At 42.9% G+C, this 23,487-nt stretch overlaps 3 protein-coding genes across 7 annotated transcripts in view; 1 reads left to right on the top strand and 2 right to left on the bottom strand.

Moving 5' to 3' along the window:
- The window catches only part of TYSND1 (trypsin like peroxisomal matrix peptidase 1), a 1,185,869-nt gene that overhangs the window by 1,100,848 nt on the left and 61,534 nt on the right, over positions 1–23,487 (bottom strand). The gene's annotated exons all lie outside the window — the stretch shown is intronic.
- The window catches only part of AIFM2 (apoptosis inducing factor mitochondria associated 2), a 130,029-nt gene that overhangs the window by 60,481 nt on the left and 46,061 nt on the right, over positions 1–23,487 (bottom strand). For 3 of the 4 annotated variants that reach the window (XM_067025466.1, XM_067025465.1, XM_067025470.1), the window contains one exon: positions 13,634–13,773. In XM_067025466.1, coding sequence (XP_066881567.1) covers positions 13,643–13,773 — 131 coding nt within the window. In that variant the 3' untranslated portion in view covers positions 13,634–13,642. Of the gene's footprint in view, positions 1–13,218; positions 13,774–23,487 lie in introns of those variants that run through there. The other variant, XR_010838951.1, reaches the window with a different exon arrangement.
- Positions 1–23,487, top strand: part of MACROH2A2 (macroH2A.2 histone) — a 53,661-nt gene that overhangs the window by 1,275 nt on the left and 28,899 nt on the right. For both annotated transcript variants that reach the window (XM_067025471.1, XM_059053272.2), the window contains exon 2: positions 18,070–18,301. In XM_067025471.1, the coding sequence (XP_066881572.1) occupies positions 18,130–18,301 (172 nt within the window). In that variant the 5' untranslated portion in view covers positions 18,070–18,129. The remainder of the gene's footprint in view (positions 1–18,069; positions 18,302–23,487) is intronic.

Below are 23,487 nucleotides of genomic sequence, written 5' to 3'. Positions count from 1 at the left end.
CGGGGAAATGGCGGCCCCTCCGCCGCTCGGTTGGGCAGTCCCGGGTTCCCGCTTTGCGCGGGAAAGAATAGTAATAATAATCGGAGGGGGGAGGAAGAAAAGTAAAGAGGCTGCGACGCAGGAAAGGGCTGCGCCGGCCGCCGGATGCGGGGCGAATCGCGTGCGGGGCGCAGCGGGCGGGGACCAGCCATGCTTCCCCGGGCGCCTAACTCGCTCTCCGGGAGCACCCTAGTTTCAGCCTCGCCCGCCTCCTGAATCGCGCCCACGGATGTCTTTCCCCGCCATTCCTCCTGGGGGCGCCCTCCGCTCCTGCCCTCTTTGTTCCACACAACAGTGGCCAGAAGGGCACTGAGCCCCCAAAGGGCCAAATGCGCCTCCTCCTCCAGTAGTTTCCAGACTCTGATTGTTCCTGGCCAAAAATGGGCCACAGCAGGCTTGGTTTAGGCCCGGTCACTGCTGGGTTTATTGGCAACGGCCCCAGGGTGGGAGAAGGGATGAAAGGGGCAAAAAGAGATGAGCCGAGAAACCAAACCGCGGGTCCATGTCTGGTTAAGGGAGTGCAGCGGGGACCACAGCCCCGAGGCCCTGATGGTAAAGTAAGGGCAGTTTGGGTTTTCCAACAGAGCTAATGAACTGAGGTGTATCGGTCCAGCCTCAGGGGGCCATTCCCCAATCGGTCCAGCACGGCAAATGGTTTCCTCACTTATCATTTGTTTGTGTCGAAATGCGATTGTACCCTCACTGGGCTGCGCAGTTGCTATTGAAACGGTTCAGTAGGTGAGAGAAAAAGAAACATTATTAAGAGCGAACATGTGTCTTCCTTTATGTTTCTTATTTAGGAGCAGTTCTTTTGTGAAACACAAACCAAGCTAACGTAATTCTCAATTCTTTCATATTTAGCTGAAAGTTATCTCTTATCCCTTTGGAAAACCCTTCTTATTTTCAAATAAATGTTCAGAGCGCCAAGATTTGGAAGTACACTCGTGCATTTTTAGAACTGTTTTAGCCCAAGATTATCATATAAATAAATAAAGGCCTGGAGGAAGTGTTTCTCTTGAATCACGTAATTCACACCTTTAAAACCCCTATTTCCTGTATCCAAATTTCCTTATGCCCAGTTCTTCACTTCAGTTTTTCCTACCCTGTCACAGTTCCTCCTCACCTGGATCCATTTATTGCCATGCTTTAGACATTATTAATGGTTTCCTCTATTTCAAAACTCTATAAAAGAATTTACCTTCTTAGATCCAGAATGTTCCAAAGATTGTGACCCTTCTCCTTCACCATTCCATCTTCTGTCTAGTTCCCAGGGATTCTGAGGCGCCTTTGGTCTGCTGTTTCCCAGTGGGTGGGACACGCTGCTAGCTATTGTCTGAGATAACCAGGTCTGTTTTCACTGCCCCCTGCCAGCAAGGCAGAAGAGAATCCTGTCTTAGGCAACTTTAAATGAAAGATATCTGTAACTTGTTCAGCGGGAGGAATGTGCAAAAAATATCAACCAACTTTCTTAGAATGTTTTTCATTCTCAAAGTTAGATGCTGTCTTGGTAAATGCTTCTGAAAAGTGTGTACTGCCCAGAGATGAATGAAAAACGTATGGTTAGAGATCATTCGACAGGTGTTTATGGAGCACCAATTTTTAAACCCCTCTGGATGGGGGAAGAAATGCAAATATGGGGACATCATGGGCCCTACTCTCAGAGAGCTTACACCCCCCCAAATCCAGGAAATAAAATATATAGGAAGGTAAAAGAAGGGGAAAAGTGATTAAGATTGGCAAACTAGTGGGAAAACGGGTACTTTTATATATTGCTGACAGGTGTGTAAATTAATATAGCCAACTTGGAGGGCAGTTTGGCACTGTTAAAATTAATAATGTGCACATTCTGTGTGACCCAGCAATTCCATTTCTTGGTATGTACCCTAGAGAAGTAGGCAGGCGTGTACACAGATTATGTGATTCCCTTCCATGGCAGAGTTTTGGTAATTCTGAAATTGAAAACAACCCTAATGGCCATCAATAGAGAATGGCTAAATAAACTCTGGTACATCTTCTGGAAAATTAGGAAGAAGTTAAAAAGAATGAAGTTAAGTCTATATCATTAATAAGACAGAAAGGTCATTGAGATGCATTATTAACGAAAAAAGCAAATTACCGAAAACATATTGAATGGTACCATTTTTGGAAAAACAAAATAAAACTATGAATTTCTATAAGTAAAAATGGATAGGACCGGTGTAGAACAAGACACCCACTAAAAGAAACAAGAATTAGATGCATCTTGGAGGAGTTTAATCATATTAATCATACCCATCCATAACTGTCGTTATAATATTTGAAATTTTACAACTTGGATTAATTTATATGTTGCTTGGATAACTAAACACAATTAATTTAAAAGTGATTGATAATGTGTAATAAAAGCCATAATGAAAATGCTATGACAGTTTTTAAAGGAAGAAGAGAATTCTAAGCTGGATGGGAAGGCTTGGGCGAGGCTTCACAGGGAACGTAGCAGGATTTGGAGGGAAAGGGGAAGAGGAGACAAGGCAGGCCGAAGGAAGCCTGTTGCAGACACCAGGCTCTAGCTAGCACCTCCTCTTTGCTCAGCACGATGATGTGCGTCCCCTGAGTCCTGGCCTGCCCTGCCCAGGTTCAGACTGGGGAGTGAACTAAATGAACAGGTCACAATTGCTTTCATCACTATGATTCTATGAATATCTTAAGTTAGATTTAGAAGGAAAAAATGAGGACATGAGTTCTAACAATGGTATTGGAAGGTGGTATTTTTAAAAAGAATGTAGTGGAAACATGAGGACGGGGGATTGGTTTTCCCCTAGATGCACAATGGTATACATATTGGGAATTAGGTTGGAGGAAAAAGTGTTTGAGAAGATAATTCATTCCCCCCGCCCCAAATATGACAAAAGGAACTCCAAAGTACTTTCAAAACACATATTTAAGGTTGGTTTCACTTATTCATTCACTCATTTGAGGAATATTTTTTGAATGTCAAATGTGCACGTAATACTATGCTAGGTGCCAGTGGGGATGAAACATACAACAAAGTATAAGAGAAACAGCCCCAGACCCGGGTTCCAGAAGTGGGGGTGAGGGGACTGGGTCTGATCTCACCCAGTCCCCGTGTAGCCATGGACAAGTCGTTCAATGACCACAACCCCTGACTTTTATTGTGGCTAAAATTGGGCAGGAGTGGTCTAAATGACAGATCACTCAGGTCCTTTTCAGTCTTAGATTATGATTTTGTGAAATCCTATGGGTCTAACATTGCGATAATTATGGGTTCCCAGGCAGATGGAAGGTGGGGAATATGGGATTAGAACAAGAGGGGCCCAAAGTGCCCAGCCTTGGGAAAAACAAAAGTATTTGCTGTAGAGTATGTGGCTCTTAGTGTTTTCCCAGGACTATGTCTTTTCCACCCCTTTCCATTGCCTCCTAAGACCAATGAGAGAAGCAGAAAGACATCACTGAGTTTTAAGCCTCATGTTATACACAAATCCAGCACTACAGCATTATAATAGTCACTTTTGAATTAAAATCTTTCCCTGCATTCTGTGAAAATAGACTCTAAAACTTTCTTTTGTGGAAATAAGTCATAGTAGCTAATGTTTACTAAATGCCTTACTGCTTCCCAGGTACTGTTCCAAGCCCTTCAAAGGTATCAATGCTTATCATTCTTACGACAGCCCTATAGGTAGGCACGGTTGTTATACCCATCTTACAGAAGCGAAGAGAGAGGTTAAAATGTGCCCAAGGTCACCACACAACTGGTGGGTGGTAGATTTAGGACTCCCACCGAGGCAGCCTAACTCCACGGCCCCACATCCTCATGTGCATGTGGCGGAACAGGAGGTGCTGGCGTTCCAGTGATTCTCAGATTATGTTCATTTTAACACTAGTGTATGCAGATTTTCTTTTTAAACTCCTGTTTGCATCACTATTTTACCTATGTCAATAAAAGATTAAAGAGCATCAGATTGAGCCACATCACACTGTACTTTAAACTGTCTTGTCACAAAGTATTACATAAGATAAATTTGGTGGTTTCTCTGAAGCCTTTATTGTTCATTTATCCATCTCACCATCCATCATACTTTGCCCAATTTATTTGACTGGCTTTGCCAATTTGGACTTGGAATGGAGTAAGTAATTCAAGTCAAAATTCCCATGCTTTGACAGAACATGTGTGGAAACAGGCGTACGACCACCAGCCTCGTACAGGGACGCTTATTTCAGCTGATTCTGTGATGCCACAAGAATAAGCTACAGTGACCGTATTGTTTAGGTCAAAATTGCAGTACATGGTCTGACCAAAGGTTTGGAGATCGTTTCTGGATATGAGAGGTAGTCCTGATGATATAGTTTCGATGCCTAAATGTGGGTTATTTCCATGACAACAGGACAAAAATATAACAAAATGAAGTCAAACTTTTCCAGGAAATCCCAGGCCCTGTGTTCACTGGCCTGGCAGCAGTAATGGTTCATACACAGAACTGCGTAAGTTGTATTTTTGCTGCCTTCACTGCTCAATAAAACCATTACAGTAAATAGTGGTGGTAGACTATGAAAAGGTAAATTCCAATAGCTCATACCATACACAACATAAACTTTTAGATCAGACAATAATTCACTGGGTTCCCCACCAGAGCGCTAAACTTCCAAATTGACCAGTTTTCCAGAATTTCAGTGAGGTGGTCATCATTGCCCCCTTGCTTCTAAACTGGATTTTCACCTCTGCTGTTCTTTAGTAAATAATGTTATCATTGTCTTGGGGTGGAGAAGAGGCAGGCCATAAACAAAGTAAAGCAGTTTTTCAGGCCCACTTTTTCTTTCCTGTTGTTATCATGGGTGATGAAATAGTGACTTTGAAGGAAAGATCACCGGCATGTGATTTAATTCTACCTGATTGTTCCATCTCTATGAAGGAAGTAACAGATGGAGGCTCGGGGCTCAGAAGGAGTGACATTTTGAGCATCTTCCTAGAGTAGCAGCAACTTTTAGGTCAGAAAGGACCTCAGAGGTCAGCTGGTGCCATGGTTCTCCAGTGGAGCACCACAGGGCCCAGAGGCCCAAAGCAGGAAAGGGTGGGGACCAAGCCATCAAGCTTCCCAGGCCTTCCCCACTCCAACCAGCATAACTCCCCCTCCTTCTGTGTGTTATGCGTATTAGAGCTTCTGAAAGGCTTTGTTTGAGCAAAAGGAAGGTTCTGAAAAGTCAGCTGATTTGCCTAAGGGCCGCAGCTGGTTGATGAGGAACTATATCCTCCCCTCCTCCGTCCACTGTACCTTCCATTCTCCCACCATGATGCACCCTACAGAGGCTGGCCGTTGCCCTTACCTGGTGCAGGTGATACAACATGCACCCTCACAGCTCTGACCAGGGAGCAACACTGCCTGTCACCAGCACAGAACACTGCAACTGAAGCAACAGCCCCCAGCCACTGGTCCCCGCAGGGCAGCCACTGCCTTAGCACTGACAGTAAGGAAAACAGGGTGGGGAGGGGCAGGCAGGGGGAGGGATGGCGGAAGAGTGGTTCCAGGGCAGATGCTTCTGCTCAGCACACAGTCTGCTCTAGCTTTGAGAGCCCGCAGCTGGCCCAGCAGTCATAGATATCTCTGGGAGCCCCTGGTGGGTCAGGCAGCACCAGTGGCTGCAGCCCACCCACCGACTGGTACTGGTCCACTCACCCACTGCCAAAGGGAGCTGCCACATCCCCTCGCTCTCCCTGAGCAGCTCATCTTGGTTCAAAGCTAGTCCCCTGCTCAGGGCAGCAAGACAGATCATTGTAAAACAATACACCTCACTATTAATTTGAAGCTATTCGATTTTAAGGAAACAGGATAGCTTGTCCACTGTTCCGATTTGTTAATTCTCAAAAGAGCAAAAAGACGAAAGCCGGCTGGATCCAGCGAACAGTTTTGTTTTTATTATGTTTTCTGTGAATAAATAGATTCAGGAAGGCAAACCGGTTCATTTTCTTCTGGGGTGCGTTGCTAACTCAGAATCAAAGAGAGCTCAAAGTATTTTTATTCATTCATTTATATTCATTTCTCATCCAACTAGTACCATAGGTGGCCAGATATATTTATATTAGAAAATAACATAAGGCTAATAACAAAGGAGCAAAAACAAAGCAAAACAAAACTTAGCTCTGGTTCAACAAAGACAAAACGTCTTAAAAAGTCAGCATGTGCTGCAGTGGCAGCAGATATCCTAAATCTACTCCACATCCCGCGCTCTGCTCCCCAGCCCTTCTAGCGTCCCCCAGATGGCCACATATCCTCTGACTCTGAATGATAAAGAATGTGCTGGCAGTTGAGTTTCCCGCCAGATTATTCCAGGACAGGACTTGAAATGCTTTTTTAAAAGGGAATGATTTGTAATCCAATAGTATAATTTAAATAAATTGAGTTAACGCTTGGTTCTAACGTTCATGGTTGGTTAACTTGATTAATTTGATCCGAGTGTCATTTCAATGAAATTGCATTTGATACAGCTCTTACGTTATAAATTGTTAATGTGCTTTAACATATATGACAATAAGATTATTGACTCTTCTCATTCACTTAAAGGTGGCCATGGAAGAAAATGATTTGGAAAGTATTACTTGTGCAATAATGATTTGCCCTTGGAGTTCATAAATGGAAGCGTAATAGAGCAAGTGATTTAGCTGGGACTACTGAAAATGGTTTTCACAGCTACAAAATAATACTAATAAACTTCTATTATTTTAATACAGTATTAAGGGTAACACCAAAATATGTTAGCATTTTATCAGGTATGAGCCTAAGAGACTTTTTTCATACCCTTTAAAAATATATTTCTACATGTAGTTAATATAATTATATTGAATTCCCTTATGTCCTACCTAGTTTTATTTCATCTCATTTTATTCTCCCAAAGGATAGTTTTGAACTGACAAAGTAAAGATGCTTCATTGCAGAACTACTTTGTTTTTTTCATAAGTATTTACAATTTAAATATTCTGAAGCACAATACTACAGATTAGGGAAGTATTAAAAACGAATAAATTGAATACATTTCAGCAATTTTAAAACAAATCCATTAGGGGGTGACACTATGAATTTCATGTTTATGAACCTTACAGAAAACATTTAAAGTTTTTTAAAATTCATTTCCATCATTAAAAAGCTATAAGACTTCTTAGCTTTAGATTTAAAATAATGTATATATTAAAGCATTTTGATTTATATACTTCTGAAGGGAATGATCTCAAAAGAGTATATATATACATATAGCTGATTCTCTTCATTGTACAGCAGAAACTAACACAACTATGTAAAGCAATGATACTCCAATTAAAAAAATAAATTAAATAAGCTGTTTTGAAATTCTAGATCCTTCGTCACGGTGGTTCATCAGCCCAACCAAACTTCACCTGTGACACACTGGCCTATAATTATTGCTCCAGATCTCAAGTGTCGACTGCTCTCTCTTTTTAAAAGACACTTTGCAAAAGCTTGGTGGCAGAAAAAAAATGGTCATTTAAATCGGGATTGCTGGCGGCTGCTAATGGACCATCTTGCCAGTTGGCTACCTTTGCCTTGTTCCTCTTCAGTTTGCATATAATAAAAACTTCAAGAAGTTGTTTGAGGCATAAAAATTAGTTTACTCTTTATCAGCTGTTTATGCTTGAGTAAGAACTTATTTAAATTAAAGGAAGATAGTAGTCTAAAGAAACCAGATTATTTTGTCTTTTCATGAAGGCAATCGGTGTATTAAGTTTGCTGTTTCTCACCAAGAGCAATTCATTGAATAAGGGCAAATGCTTAGGATGTTTCCTTTCTTTCTTCTCCTCCCATCTGGGATTACAGTGTAGTTTTAAATATTGTTTATAGGAATCCCATATGCTATAATTATGCAAATACAGACACACTCAGGGTCTGATTCTATTAGTGAGTCTTATACAGTCTCTTGATATGAAATTTTATATTTCTCAATTATCTCAGGACCAGTTAGTTTCCAGTGACTCACCTGGTAATCTAAATTCTTCAATATGACATTCTTACTCAATTACAAAACACCTGAACTTTTCCTTTTACTAGTGTACTTACTAGGCTGATTCCCAAATGATGATTGTTAAGATGTTAAATTAAAGTCACACTTTTGGTTTCCAGTTCTAAATGATGGACTCTGAGCTCATGAGCTTTCCTTCTCTAGAGCCCACAGAAATAATGGTAAAAACTTACAAAGAAAATAAAACACTTCACAACAAAGGGGCAGGGGCTGGTGACAGTCATCAGCAAATGGGAGATTTCAGCAAATTTCTTTCTATGACTGAAAGTACATAGGAACATGTGGATGGCATCACAGGAAGAGCCACAGCTAAGAATAAAAGCAGGAGGGAGCTGCCCTGAAGGTGAGCAGGATGAAAAATGGGGAGTCATTGAAGGTCTGTCTCCAGAACAGCCAGGTGAATTGGCCTCTCTCCCTCCCCTACTCCTAGTAGAGCTTCTGCAAACCTGGCATTTATCCTCCAAACTAATGATCTGAGGTTTCTTCTCTAAAGAAATTGAACAACTATGGGGCAGGTCTAGAATTTGGAGGATGGGTCTGGCTCTACCAAGTAAAACTCCCTCATTCTGGCATTTGGGGGCTCTCAGTTCCTAACCAGGGACCCTAAGGTGATGCCTGCTAATTGGCATGCCCTGCACATGTACCCAGAGGTCCCAAACAGGAACCATGCCTACCAAACAGTATCTGAGGAAAGCTTTTCTATCCCATCTGCCTGTAATAAGCAACGTTGTCTTTCATTCTTAAATATGAATGCATGACCAAAGATCACCAGACATGTAAGGAAAGCCAACATGAAAAAGATGAAAATAAATAAATAGGACAACTGACTGGATAAAATAATTTAGAGAAAGAAGATGATGTAAACACATCCCAACTAGTTTCAGAGAGATTGGAAGACATGGTGCATTCATAAAAGAACAGGATGCTATGAAAACAATCAGAGAACAAGAAGAATGTTCAGAAATTAACAATATGATTACCAAAATAAAAACTAAAAAGACTGAGAAACGGAAGGAAAAGATTAAGGGACTTGTGACTTCCCTGGCAGTCCAGTGGTTGAGACTTCGCCTTCCAGTGCAGGAAGTGCGGGTTCGATCCCTGGTCAAGGAGCTAAGATCCCACATGCCTTGCACCAAAAACCAAAACATTAAAAAAATAAAAATAAAACCCAGAAGCAATATTGTAACACATTTAATAAAGACTTTTAAAATGGTCCATATCAAAAAAAATCCTTTAAAAAAAAGGGTTAAGAGACTTGGAGGTGCAATCTAGGAGATCCAAGACCTGGTTTACAGGCCTCCCACTAAGAGACAAGTAAAGGGAGAAGTGGGAGAAATAAAGAGATGGGAGGAAATAATCAAATACATGGCAGGAAAAAAATTCCAGGAGTTATGAATAGTCTTCAAATTGAACAGGCTTATCATCAAGTGCTGACACCTAGATACATCCTTGTGAAATTTTAGAACATACAGAGAAAATTTTAAAGCTTGGGAGATGGGGGCTACCAAACTTCTCTGTAACACCGGATGCCAGAAATGATGGATCAATGGCTTCAAAACATTGAAGCAAAATGATTTTTTTTTTTTTTTTTTTTTTTTTTTTTGCGGTATGCGGGCCTCTCACTGTTGTGGCCTCTCCCGTTGCGGAGCACAGGCTCCGGACGCACAGGCTCAGCGGCCATGGCTCACGGGCTTAGTTGCTCCGCGGCATGTGGGATCTTCCCGGACCGGGGCACGAACCCGTGTCTCCTGCATCGGCAGGCGGATTCTCAACCACTGCGCCACCAGGGAAGCCCGCAAAATGATTTTGATGCTAGCAATTTTGATGCTAGAAACTCTACCAAATAATAATCCAAAGATCATTCAATAAAGACAATTCCATTTATGTAAGAAAACAAAATTTACTTCTCAGTACTGTCTCTGAAGGGATACATGAGGCAGATAAAAGGAAAACAAGGGAGAAAGCCAAGAAAGAAGAAGCCAAGGCATTAGGGATGAGCTGGGAAAGATGACCACTGGGTAAAAGAACCACTCCAAACTGGAGCTCAGCTCAGAGGGCTTCAGGAACAAAGTCTCTGGGAAAAAAGTGCCCCCTGCAAAGAGCAGTGTGACTGAGAAGCTGGGTGATTTTTAGACTATGGTGAAGGCACATTTCTCTTTCGTCAACAAGAACAGAGAAAAGGTACAGTCAACCCTCATTATTCACAGATTCCATATTTGCGAACTTGCCTACTCACTGAAATTTATTTGTAACCCAAAATCAATACTCATGGCGCTTTTGTGGTCTTTCAAAGACAGGCTTAGAGCAGAAAAAACTAACTCATCCACTGCACACCTTACCTGCTGAGGTCAAACAAGGCCACACTCTGCCTTCCTGTTTCATCTCCCACCCTGCATACGAGGGTCTTTTTCATGGTCTGTTTAGCGCCACATTTTTCACATTTTTGTGCTTTCTGTTAGTGATTTCACTGTATAAAATGGCCCCCAAGTGTAGTCTTGAAGTGCTGTCTAGTGTTCCTAAGCACAAGGAAGCTGAGCTGTGCCTTATGTAGAAAATATGTGTGTTAGATAAGCTGTATTCAAGCAGGAGTTATTGTGCTGCTGGCCATGAGTTCAATATTAATGAATCAACAATTCATATTAAATAAGGTGTCGTTAAAAGAAACATACATCAAACAAGGTTTTGTACTGATCCATTGATGAAAAAGTTGTGATCAGAGGCTGACAGCAACCTAACCCTGTTTCCCCAGGAACAATTGTTTACTACTTACTAATTTAGTGTCCTGCCTACTTTATGGAACAGAACTACTGCACATAATAAGGATCAATTGTAGTTACATGCATACCTCATTTTACTGCACTTCACAGATATTGCTTTTTTTTACAAATTGAAGATTTGTGGCACCCCTCCCTTGAGCAAGTCTACCGGCGCCATTTTCCCAACAGCATTTGCTCACTTCATGTCTCTGTGTCACCTTTTGGTAATTCTCACAATATTTCAGACTTTTTCATTATTATATTTGTTATAGTGATCTGTGATCAGTTGGTCTTTGATGTTACTATTTTAGTTGTTTTGGCATTTTTTTAGCAATAAAGTATTTTTCAATTAAGGTATGTACATTGTTTAGACACACTGCTATTGCATGCTTAATAGACCACAGTATAGTGAAAACATAACTTTTTTATGTGCCGGGAAACCAAAAAATTGATGTGACTCATTTTATTGGGGTGTTCTAGAGCTGCACCCACAGTATCTCCGAAGTACACCCGTAATAACTTGGGCGCGTGGGGAAGGCTTTACGAGAAAGACATGATCCAAATGTGAAGTCAAGTAAAATGTGGAATGACGTTGAACAACATATTTTCAGAACCAAGAGACTCCACTTCTTGATACTAAGACACAGGGTCCTAGTGTTGGACCACAGAAATGTGAAGCTAACATCCCACTTGATTCTGAAGGGAACAAGAGTTAGAGTCTTCATCATATAAATGCTGTTCATTGGCATTTAACTTTCAAAATTATACCTAGGGACAAAACGCAGGAGATTTCGTTATGTGATTACAGAGCAAAATAGAAATGTGATAAATCGGGATAGTGGAAAGTATAGAAGACAGAGGTGGAAGTACAGAGGTAAAGTCGGGAGGAAAGGACCAGGGAAAGATTGGGGCCCATACATCCTCATTTTACATGACAGTGGGTTCGGAGACAGTCCCTAAAGTTGGTGGAATCGGAAATGGAGATTGAAGTGTATTATTTAAAGTTTTCGGGAATTCCCTGGCGGTTCAGTGGTTAGGACTCCGTGCTTTCACTGCCGGGGCCCGGGTTCAATCCCTGTTCAGGGAGCTAAAAATCCCACAAGCCATGTGGCACAGCCAAAAATGTATAGATAAATAAATGAATTAAAATACAGTTTTCAAGGCAGTCAATGGAGGAAATAAAATAATAAAGTTCTTTATCTTTTTGCTTTGTTTTACTATGTGCAAGTATTAAATTTAAAGATAAATTCAAAATTTTAAATAACTTTCTTGTTTTCCTTGCTTTAGGGTGGCCCTGAGCAAGTCATAATTATGTTTCAGCTTGTACAGATTCACGGAGAACTCAGCCATTTTTTCACAGAGCCCTTAAGCCAGAAGAAATGCCTTCTATTCCATTTATTAAGTGGTTCGGTCTCAACAACCTAATAAGCATTTCTATCCTGACAATTTAGTAGCTCTTTGAAAAAATAATAACACATGAATTAGAAGTACAAAGAACATTTGCATCCTGTTCTTAAATAACCACGAATTACAAAGAGGGTGTGTACACCTGTTGGACATTACACGACTTCTCATACCTTGGAATCAGATTGGACACTGCCACTCTCATTTTCTGTTCCACACTGATTTTCACCTAGCACTTGCTTTTAATCACAACAGCCAAAAATTCAGCTTTGCAAAAGATATGGCATCACCAAAAAGAAAATAGCACACACATACACACACAATAGTACAATATACCCTGAACCTCTGGTGGAACCACAATGAACTAGTAGTTGTGGAGGCCAACAGAGGTTGACTATCACTGTATTTCACTTGAAAGCTTAAACATTAGCTGTTGTGGGACTTCCCTGGTGGCGCAGTGGTTAAGAATCCGCCTGCCAATGTAGGGGACACAGGTTCGAGCCCTGGTCCGGGAAGATCCCACGTGCTGCAGAGCAACTAAGCCTGTGCACCACAACTACTGAGCCTGCGCTCTAGAGCCCGTGTGCCACAACTACTGAGCCTACATACCTAGAGCCCGTGCTCTGCAACAAGAGAAGCCACCGCAATGAGAAGCCCATGCACCACAACGAACAGTAGCCCCCGCTCGCCTCAACTAGAGAAAGCCCGCACACAGCAACGAAGACCCAACACAGCCAAAAATAAATAAATAAATATATATATTAAACAAACAAACAAAACATTAGCTGTTGTGGCCCAGCGTCCCTTGGCACAGTTTGGAAACCATGGCTCTAGCATCTGTTTAAAACTTTATTATGAGCTGTCATGCAAGTTCATTGGAAAATATTTGAGGACAGAGGCCATGTATATTCCACAACATCTAATGTCATTTCTTGTTCAATAATATATGCTCCATAAATACTGTTTCATTGAACCTGATGTCACAGATTGCAAGATGCATACTGATTTCTAGAGATCGTACAATGTTTTTTTAAAAAGGCACATCATAAAATCAATGAAATACAATAGTTATTTAAATAGGCTAGTGTGAGTTTATTGTCCATGTCTGAGTCAGTGCCGCAATTTAATATTTACCCTTGTGATACCTGTAAAATCTAACTCATTGGTGTTCTTATGGGCTTAAAACCCAAACATAAAAACAAATCTTAAAACAACAGAGTCCCATACTTCTCCAGCACACACAAAACCAGTGGTGTTCTTTCCTTTCTCCTGGAGGTGAAAGGAGTAAGCAGGCAACACTGCATTGTCCTTGCTTCCCTAAGTTTTATTCTCCTGCCCCGCCCCCCAACTTAACATGCTTAAAACTCTTCTGTTCACTTTGAGAGTAATTATGAGATTTTATACTGTGGTCATACCTTGGTCTTTCAGATGTGGAAGGACAGGTATGATGCGGATCTAGGTTGTATCTGGTCTGTTTCCCAGTTCCTCTCACATCCTCCGCGTAGTGTGTATAACCACTGCAAGAGCTGCATCCAGCCATATTCTTTCTTCGAACCTATAAACAAACATCATGTATTATAGTCCTTAAGCTCTGCCTAATTAGAACAAAACTTGTTTTCGAGCAGAAGGTAAATAAATGTAAACATTTAAGTATTAGTCTGATGGAAACAGATTTCACATTGCAATAGTTCTCTTTCGATGAGTGGCTCTCCACGGAGATTCAAATTCACAGGAAGTAGATAAAAACGCATTCAAGTTTTTAAACTCCTGACTTCCCAAGACTGCATAGAGTCAAGGGAGGCCTAGAAAAGAAGGAAGTTAGAGGTTATCACTTCTCACCACTGCAGGCGGAGTCCAACGCAGGCTGGGGGGCTGGGGGATTTAGAAAGTAGGGTCTTCTCTCTAGTGGGCCAAGGAGGCTCAACACGTCCTTCCATCTGTGGGTTCTGGCAGGCATGACCTGTCAGCTCCTCTCTACTTCCTCTAAGGATTCCTGGAGGTGGTCTGATTCTTACAATGGCAGGGGCCTCCCAGCCCTCGGGGCCAGGACTTAGGCACCTGGCTGCTTAAACTCAGCATGATGTCTGAAAATGTTGCCAGAGGGGGACCCCTTCCAGGGCCCTAAAGTGGGCTCTTGTCTAACCCTCAGAAATGGATTGTCCGAGGAGACACACCTACTGACAGAACAAAAGGCTTTATTGGAAAGGGGCGCCCGGGCAGAGAGCAGCAGGGTAAGAGAACCCAGGAGAACTGCTCTGCCACGTGGCTCGCAGTCTCAGGGTTTATGATGGTGGTGGAGTTAGTTTTCTGGGTTGTCTCTGGCCAATCATCTTGCTTGTGCCCTTACTTGATCTGACTCAGGGTCCTCCCTGGTGGCACTCGCATCTCCCAGCGAAGATGGATTCCAGTGTGAGGGTTCCTGGGAGGTTGGCAGGACATATCGTGCTCCTTATCAGGACCTTGGGTTATGAGACAGCTTATGCAAGCAGTTATTACCGTGCCTGGCCAGGGTGTGTGGTTTTGGTCACTGGTTCCCTATCAAAAAGATGGGTCCCCAGACACAAAGAACTCTCTAGTCCTATTGAAGCACATGCAACAGTCAATCTCACACTTAGACTTCAAATGGCGCTGCGTCCCCAGCTCTAAGGCCCTAACCTAGAGGAAAGTCTGGAAGCCAAAGAAGGAAAGTCTCGTTACAAAGTGCTGTGTTTGGGGTGATCCCTACGTTTTATAATAGTCAGCTCGTGTGTTTCTATTTGATCTAACCCTGACTTTCCTTTCCTTTCCTGTTTTATCTTCATGAATGTGTTAGGAATCAATCCCCTACAGTCTCCTGTTTTTCTTCTACTGCCAGTCCTTATTTCCAAGTTTTAGGGCAATTTGTGACTCCACTTGACTGATACTGGGAAAGTCCCTGGGTGGCTTTATCCTGCAACACCTAGTCATTCCCTGTCTGTTTTCATTTGAGAAAAACGTATTGGGGGTGGGGGGGATGGAGGGGTCCTGCTTTGTGGTGTTTGTGCTCCGTGCATTCTTCTCTCTGTAGGAGAGATTATGACCATCCAGCACACCGTACGGTATCCACAGAGCATGTCCATCCTCTGATGGGCTTTTTCAGGTGGTTTCCTCGGCAACCAGACCTACTAATCCTCCCCCTCCCCCCACTTATCAGTAACTAATAATCGGTTTATTAGTGGAGTCACCAATACTAACACATCTTTATGCACATGCACAGGCTCTTAACTCTTCAGAACTCATTTCTTAAAGAGACTGAGCTTCTTTTCCAGAGCCATTTGAAAGTGCAGTTCCAAAGATTGGAATGTTTAAGACCAGAGGGACCTTCCGGATCAATCAGTCACCTCCCTGTTTTACAGATGAGGCCCATTCGAACGACACACACAGCTCCCACAGCTAGTCATGTAGAAGTGGGACCACACCCAGGGAATCCTGCCTGGTCCCAGCTTCTTTCCACTACACCAGGGGCCACCCCCATTCTGAACGCCACCAGCGGGTAGCCAGCATGTGCCATGTAATTGTCCCTGAGAACAGGGACTGTTTAACATTGCTTTCGTGTTCCCTGTGCCCTGGGATAGCACTGACTACCAGCAGGTAGCCTGTACACTCATCGAGGCCTGACCTAAGTTTCTTCAACATGAATTGATGGTTATAATCCTAATGTGCAGCTACCTGCTTCATCACAGAGAGGACAGCTGTAAGTGGATTTATGAGAGTTTGCAGCAGAAGCAGAGAAATGGGGAAGTTCTAAAAAAGGTGATGCTGTTTTATCCCTGTGCCTTGCTGGGAAAGAGATAATGTTCTCAGGCTATTTGCTCATCTTTGCTTGTACTTAATTAACTTTGATGAATACCTACATCTCTTGGTGGCAAAATGACACATAAAATAGGAGTGTAGTTAAGTACATATGAACATACAAAAAGAATGTATGTGAAGTATATAGTAAAATGCCTCAAACTCATGTCATTTACCTCAGAGATAAGAGGGTGTTGAGAATGGGATTTGTCGCTAAATTCCATAGTTCTTATATAAAACTCCTCAGTCATACAGAGTTATCGGATACTTTAGAAAATTGAACTCTATGTTCAATCTTCCATCCAGATTAAAGAAATCCCAGGTTTGTATCTTTCATATTAGCCATACATTTATTTAGCACTTTCTTCCATCATATTCTTACCCACTTTCTTAGGCCTTTTCATTGCCATCTTTGCTGTTGGTAAACTAACCGAGCCAAAATTTGAGATGGCTGCCTCAACAGATAGAACCAATTTCAGTTTATTTTTGACCTTCTCATTTTCCATCCCCAAAGAAAATGGCCACCGAGAATGATGTTGCCCTTGGGCCAGACAGCTTTGATTCATTAACATTTTTTCCTAGAAAATTTTTGTTTCCTTTTCTTTGGTTCTGCTTGTTTGTCATTTCCTTTTACTTATTCTGGCTTATGTTCCTTTTTTGGTTACAGTACTCCCTCCACCAACAGGTTTAGCTCTGTTAACAATTCTCTGGATTAGTTTTAGCCTTACAAAGGCTTTTTCAGAAGTATATAATTATTTTATCTTCGCACAAAAGATAGCTTCCTAAAATAACACAGAATCATATACGTGTCTCTTGGTGCACTGTACTGAAGTCACCTCTTCGTGCTGATTCTGAAGTTTCTCCCCAAAATCAACCTGGATTCCCCATTATAAGGAGCAAAAGCTTGGGTTGCATTATGGCTTTTAATTTGCTGTGTTACTCTACATTAGCATAGTCAATAAAACTGCCTCTTTGGGCATGTTTCTGTTTTTAAGAATGCTACAGGGGGAAGGAATAAATTGGAAGATTGGGATTGACTTATATGCACTACTATATATATAATAGATAACTAATAAGGACCTACTATATAGCACAGGGAACTCTACTCAATACTCTGTAATGGCCTATGTGGGAAAAAAATCAAAAAACGAGTGGATATATATATATATGTATAACTGATTCACTTTGCTATACACCTGAAACTAACATAACATTGTAAATCAACTATACTCCGATAAAAAATTTTTTAAAAACACTACATTATTAGGGAATTTAGAAAAGTGCTTCCATCTGAGAAGTGTACATCAGCTCTGAGTTGTGGGTCAAAGCGAACCATTATGATAGCCATGGCCATATTAACTTTGTACTATTTATTAAAAGAGGCAGAAGCAAATCAGGGCAAAGAGGAACCATATTAGTTTTCTTGTTGCTGCTGTAACAAGTTATTCCCCAAATTTAGTGGCTGAAAACAATACAAATTTATTCTCTTACAGTTCTGGAGGTCAGAAGTCCATAATCATTTTCAGTGGGCTAAAGTGAAGGGGTCAGGAGGGCTTGTCCCTTCCGGAGGCTAAGAGGGGAGAATCCATTTCCTGCTGTTATCCTGTCACTACTCTCATCTCCTCCCTCCCTCTTATAAGGACCCTTGCAATTGCATTAGGCCCACCCAGATAATCCAGGATAATCTTCCTCACTGGAGCATCCTTAGCTTAATCACATCTACAAAATCTCTTCTGCCATGTAAGTAGCATATTCACAGGTTCTGGGGATGTTGAAGTGGACCTCTTTGGAGGCTGACCACAGGACCATGGCCTCTCTGGCCTCTCCTACGGAGGCTGGGCTGGATGGGTGGGGTGGGGAGTTGTTCATGGGTGGGCCTGCCGACCCCCAGCTCCCCATCTGCAGCACCCTGCGGTGGCAGCCAGGTCTGGGCTGCCTCCCCAGGGCTATCAGGCATGTCACACGAGCTCTATGGCCACACCACAGTTCCCAAGCTGTAGGCCAGTCGCCCTTCCTTAACCCTGCCACCTTTCCTTTCCAGCATTGAGTTAGTGCCGGGAGGCCACCGTGTCAAGCAAGCTGAGAGCAAAACTAAGGCAAGATGTCGGGCCGGAGCGGGAAGAAGAAAATGTCCAAGCTGTCGCGTTCAGCCAGGGCCGGGGTCATCTTCCCGGTGGGGAGGCTGATGCGGTACCTGAAGAAAGGGACGTTCAAGTACCGGATCAGCGTGGGTGCCCCCGTCTACATGGCTGCGGTCATCGAATACCTGGCAGGTAACGTGAACACGCAGGGCAGGTAACTCGCTCCCAGATCTCACCTTCCCCTCGGCCCCTGCACACAGGCTGGGCAGGGATGCCTGGATTCGCCCGTGGCTGTCTCAAGGTCGCTGTGTGCGGTAATGGGGTTTCAGTTTGCCTGCTTGGCTAAAACCAACTCCTGCAGGCTTTAGGGGAGGGAAGAGCACATAAGGGCAGAGGATCAACATGGAAGGAAGAGAATCCACAGTAAAGTGTCTTTTCTAGACCAGCCCCAAGAAAGGTGTGTCTTGCTGTAGACAAATGTAATATGTAAATTTCTAGGTTCCCACAAAAGACAAACTATGGGGAAGATAGGAGCTTGCTATTCATTTTGTAACAGGGGTCTTCACTTTTACTTCACGGTCCTTACTAAACCTCAGTTCTCCTGCTGTACTGAACCTAGGACTCAATGTCCATAAATAATGTTGAGCCTAGCATTGAACGCATCTTCGGTTGGTTCCATGAAGCCGACAACGTTTTAATTTTACACTCCTTTACAGACGTGGTTCTCTGTCTACAAATACATAGGAAATAGTTTCCCATGTTGGTTGTTAAGATTTTTTTTTTTTTACTGAAAGATGACATTTTTGTTGAGTGTGTTCTTTATCTATTTGAGTAACTTTACATTTAGCTTTTTTTTGTTGCTCTGGAGCTTGGAGAGGACTGGAGGGCTCTGAAAGTCAAACCAATCAAGTGTGATAGAGCAGTGCTTTTCAAAGTGGGGATCACTCCAGGGATCTTGTGGACAAGGTCAAGGGTAGGATCCTGTTGACCAGTAGGGCCTGGGACTCTGCATTTCTAACACTGCTGTGGTGTGATGCTTATGCCGCTGGTCCAGAGACCACTCACAGGAGCAAGATTTTAGCCAGTCTTTCAGCAGCAGGTCTAAAGGCCTGGAGAATGCTTTTTTAAAAATGCAGGTTCGGGCTTCCCTGGTGGCGCAGTGGTTGCGAGTCCGCCTGCTGATGCAGGGGACACGGGTTCGTGCCCCGGTCCGGGAAGATCCCACATGCCGCGGAGCGGCTGGGCCCGTGAGCCATGGCCGCTGAGCCTGCGCGTCCGGAGCCTGTGCTCCGCAACGGGAGACGCCACAACAGTGAGAGGCCCGCGTACCGCAAAAAAATAAAAAATAAAATAAAATAAAATAAAATAAAATGCAGGTTCCTGGCTGCATTTTAAACCCAGAAATCTGATGGAAAAAAATCTCCTGGCTTGGAGGGAGAGGAGGGACTTTGAAAACGGTGACTGAAGCTTTAAAACAACCTTTAGATCTATACAACCCACTGATACTGGAAGACCCTGAGTGACTCAGAGATTCCACAGCCTCCAAGCAGGGAGCCAGGATACCCTGACGTCCTTCAACCCTAAGCTGTGCACTTTCTGCTTCACTCCACTGCCCCATTATAATGTTTGTATAATCAAAATAATTAGTAGTTCCAGTGCCTCCACTTGGCAAAAGTCTAAACTGTGCATAATACAACAGAACAAAATTTGGCCTTTTCAAATTTTGTTGACTGGTGACTCTGTTCTTTGGTTCAGAAGTGTCTGATGAAAAAGCTTATGTTTTCCTTTTCATTCATTCAACAAATATTTGTCGAGCATCTACCTGTCAGTGCACACAGTAAGTCCTGAGACTCTTCCCTGCTAATAGCATTGGGCCACTTATATGATTTTTCATCTATCTTCAGTTAGAGCCACGAGACCTCATAGCAATGCATACTATAGCCTGAATGTCACACTCTGGACTTTGAGCCAGCACATCCATAAAGATCGGTAGTGTCTCTCAAAGTAGAATGTCACCCACTTCTCATAGTCTTTCATTCACTCAACAAACATTTATTGAACACCTCCTATGTGCCAGGTGTTGTTCTAGGAGCTGAGGCTACAGCAGAGACAGGAGTCCCTGCCTTCAAGCAGAATGCATTCTGAAGGGAGAAACAGCAAACAAATGAGTGAAGTGTATGTGGTCTAGCAGATGGTGTTAAGTGCTCGGGGATGAATAAAGCAGGAAAGGAGTTAGGCTTGGGCTAATTCCAGGAAGTGGGGAGCTGAGGGGAGGCCCCACTGAGGGGCTGGCATCTGAAGGGGGCCAGTGAGTGGGCATGTGGATGTCTGGGGGGGGCCCTCGGGACAGAGGGAAGCAGGTGCTGGGGGTGTCCAAGGAGCAGCGATTGGGACAGAGGGCTGGGGCTGAGGGAGGGAACTTGGCCTGTAAATGAGGCCTGAGCGAGAGTGGCTGGTGGGGGCAGAAGAGCTTGTCACGGGAGCTCTGGAGGGTTTTGAGCAGATGTGCAAGACCCTGCCTGTGGGGAGGGGGGGTACAAGGCGGAGTCAGGGAAAGCAGCGGGAAGGCAGTTGCAGAGATCCAGGTGAGAGACCTGAGGTTGGGAGTAGGCAGTGAAGCTTCCGAGGAGTGGTCAGAGTACTGAGATATCTTGAAGGCTAAGTCAACAGGATCAGCTGACGGGTTGGACATGAAGTGTGAGAGAAGAGAGGAGGAGCACCTGGAAGGATGCTGTTGCCAGTAACACTCCTTCCCCAGGGCCAGTTCCAGCCTCCAGCACTGTCCTGGGTCAAATGGAGAAGATGAAGCAGGTCTTCTGAGGCCCAGAACTGTCTTCCCAGTGTCCTTTCCTTCCCTTCCTTTTGTACTTTTTTCTCCCCTCCAAAGTCAGGCTGGAGTTGACAGTACGGGCTTTTAGATGTCAGCTTAAATCTGATTTATCAATTTACCAGCTCTGTTACCTTGAGCTAATTTCCTTAACCTCTCTGAGCTTTGGGTGTTTCCAGAGCTAATCTCATTTAACTCCATTAATGAGCCAATGTATGCAAAATGTCTGGTGCGTAGGATGCACTCAATAAATGGTCATTCTTCTCCTCTCTCTTCTATTAAGAGCTGATGAAATCATTCAGGGCAAAGTGTAATGAGTAACTCTGTTAAGTTGGTATATTTGGGGGCTGTATTGCATTTTAATGAGACAAGGAGTTTAAGCCAAAGGAATGAATCATTATTGCAGGCCATTGCTGAGTAAGTAAAAAGGGGATTTTTGTTAGTTGTTTTGTTTTGTTTTGGAAGGGGGCATGAATTGATTTTGTATAGGGAAGAGAGTTCAAAGTGTGAGAGCCTCCTGTCACCCTTGAAATGACCTTTAACATTCACAACAACAATACTGACTGAGTTTCTCCTTTGCATCAGGCCTTAAAGATACATGGAAAACAGACAGATGTGGTCCTGCCTTCCCTGGGTTTACATTCTAGCAGAGTTGACTAGCATTAAAAACAACACAATAAGATGACATTCATGTGGACAGGGAAGCCAGAGGAGCTTTGAGAAGCAGGGGGAGGCTGCCTAATATAAAGCAAGGGCTGTTAAGACCTAACCAGGAGTGTAAAGCAATTATACTCCAATAAAGGTGTTAAAAAGAAATAAATAAATAAATAAAAATAAAAAACACCTAACCAAGGGGACTTCCCTGGTGGTCCAGTGGCTAAGAATCTGCCTTCCAATGCAGGGGACTCAGGTTCGATCCCTGGTCAGGGAACTAAGATCCCACATGCTATGGGGCAACTAAGCCCATGGGCCACAACTAGAGAGCCTGTGTGCCGCAACTACAGAACCCATGTGCTCTGAAGCCCTCACACCAAAACGAAGAGCCCACGCGCCGTATCAAAACATCCCGGGTGCCACAACTAAGACCCGACACAGCCAAAAATAAATATTTTTAAAAATTGGAAACCGAAGTTTAAAAACAAAAGACCTAACCAGGGCTTCCCTGGTGGTGCAGTGGTTAAGAATCCGCCTGCCAGTGCAGGCGACACGGGTTCAAGCCCTGGTCCGGGAAGATCCCACATGCCGCGGAGTGGCTGGGCCCATGAGCCATGGCTGCTGGGCCTGTGTGTCCGGAGCCTGTGCTCCGCAATGGGAGAGGCCACAGCAGTGAGAGGCCCGTGTACCGCAAAAAAAAAAAAAGAACAAGATAATGCCATTTGCAGCAACATGGATGAAACTAGAGATTATCATACTAAATGAAGTAAATCAGAGAAAGACAAATATCATATAATATTGCTAATATGTGGAATCTAAAATATGACACAAATGAACCTATCTATGAAACAGAAACACAATCAGGGACATATAGAATAGACTGGTGGTTGCCAAAGGGGAGGGGCCTGGGGAAGGGATGAAGTGAGAGGTTGGGACTAGCAGATGCAAACTGGTATCTATAGAATGCATAAACAACAAGGTCCTACTGTACAGCACAGGGAACTATATTCAATATCCTGTGAAAAGCCATAATGGAAAAGAATATGAAAAGAATGCATATATATATATATATATATATATATATATACACACACACACACACACACACACACATATATAACTGAGTCACTTTGCTGTACAGCAGTAATTAACATAACATTGTAAATCAACTATACTTCAATATAAAATTTCTAAAAAGAGTTTTAAAAATAGCATGTAAAAATGCAAAGTCATATTTCACAAATGTTTGAAATTCATGGACCATTCTTACTTTCTATTATGTAAAACTATACCAAGAAATTATCCATATTTTAAAGCCCATTTTAATTCTTCCTAGAGCAGATCCTCCAATTTAATAAAATCTATTAAAAATTTAAATATTTTATAAGTACAAAAATAAAATCTACACCAAATGCAGAAAGAAAGGAAGGAAGGGAGTGACAGAGGGAGGGAAGAAGGAAGGAAGGAAGGAAGAAAGCAAAGGCTGGGTGCTACTTAGCCAAAAAGAAAGTTGCACGCATTTTCAGGAACCTGGGGAGAAATAGCAGTCAGCCTTGCCTGATTTCTCTGGACTGGCTGCCTGACCAACCCCAAGTTCACACATCATCATGATGTTACAGCCATAGGGCATTTCTGGTCCCAACCTGTTGGGGGAGATTGCACACTCCGGCAATGAATGCATGCTGGACTGCTCATCTAGAAGGTCCCTTCCACCTGAGACATCCACCAGCCTCCCAGAATGGACATCACATTCATACTTCAGTTTATCAATCTATAAATGCTGGCCCAGTTTACATCTCCAATGTAAGTGAGGAAAAAATGGACTGAAAAAGCAAGCCCCAGACTCTGGAAAAGAATTTTCTATTCATCAGCAATAGATATAATATAAATGTAAGAT

The sequence above is a fragment of the Kogia breviceps genome, chromosome 2, assembly GCF_026419965.1.
Source record: "Kogia breviceps isolate mKogBre1 chromosome 2, mKogBre1 haplotype 1, whole genome shotgun sequence".
NCBI classification, from domain to species: domain Eukaryota; kingdom Metazoa; phylum Chordata; class Mammalia; order Artiodactyla; family Physeteridae; genus Kogia; species Kogia breviceps.
This window is presented reverse-complemented; position numbering and strand designations above follow the sequence as displayed.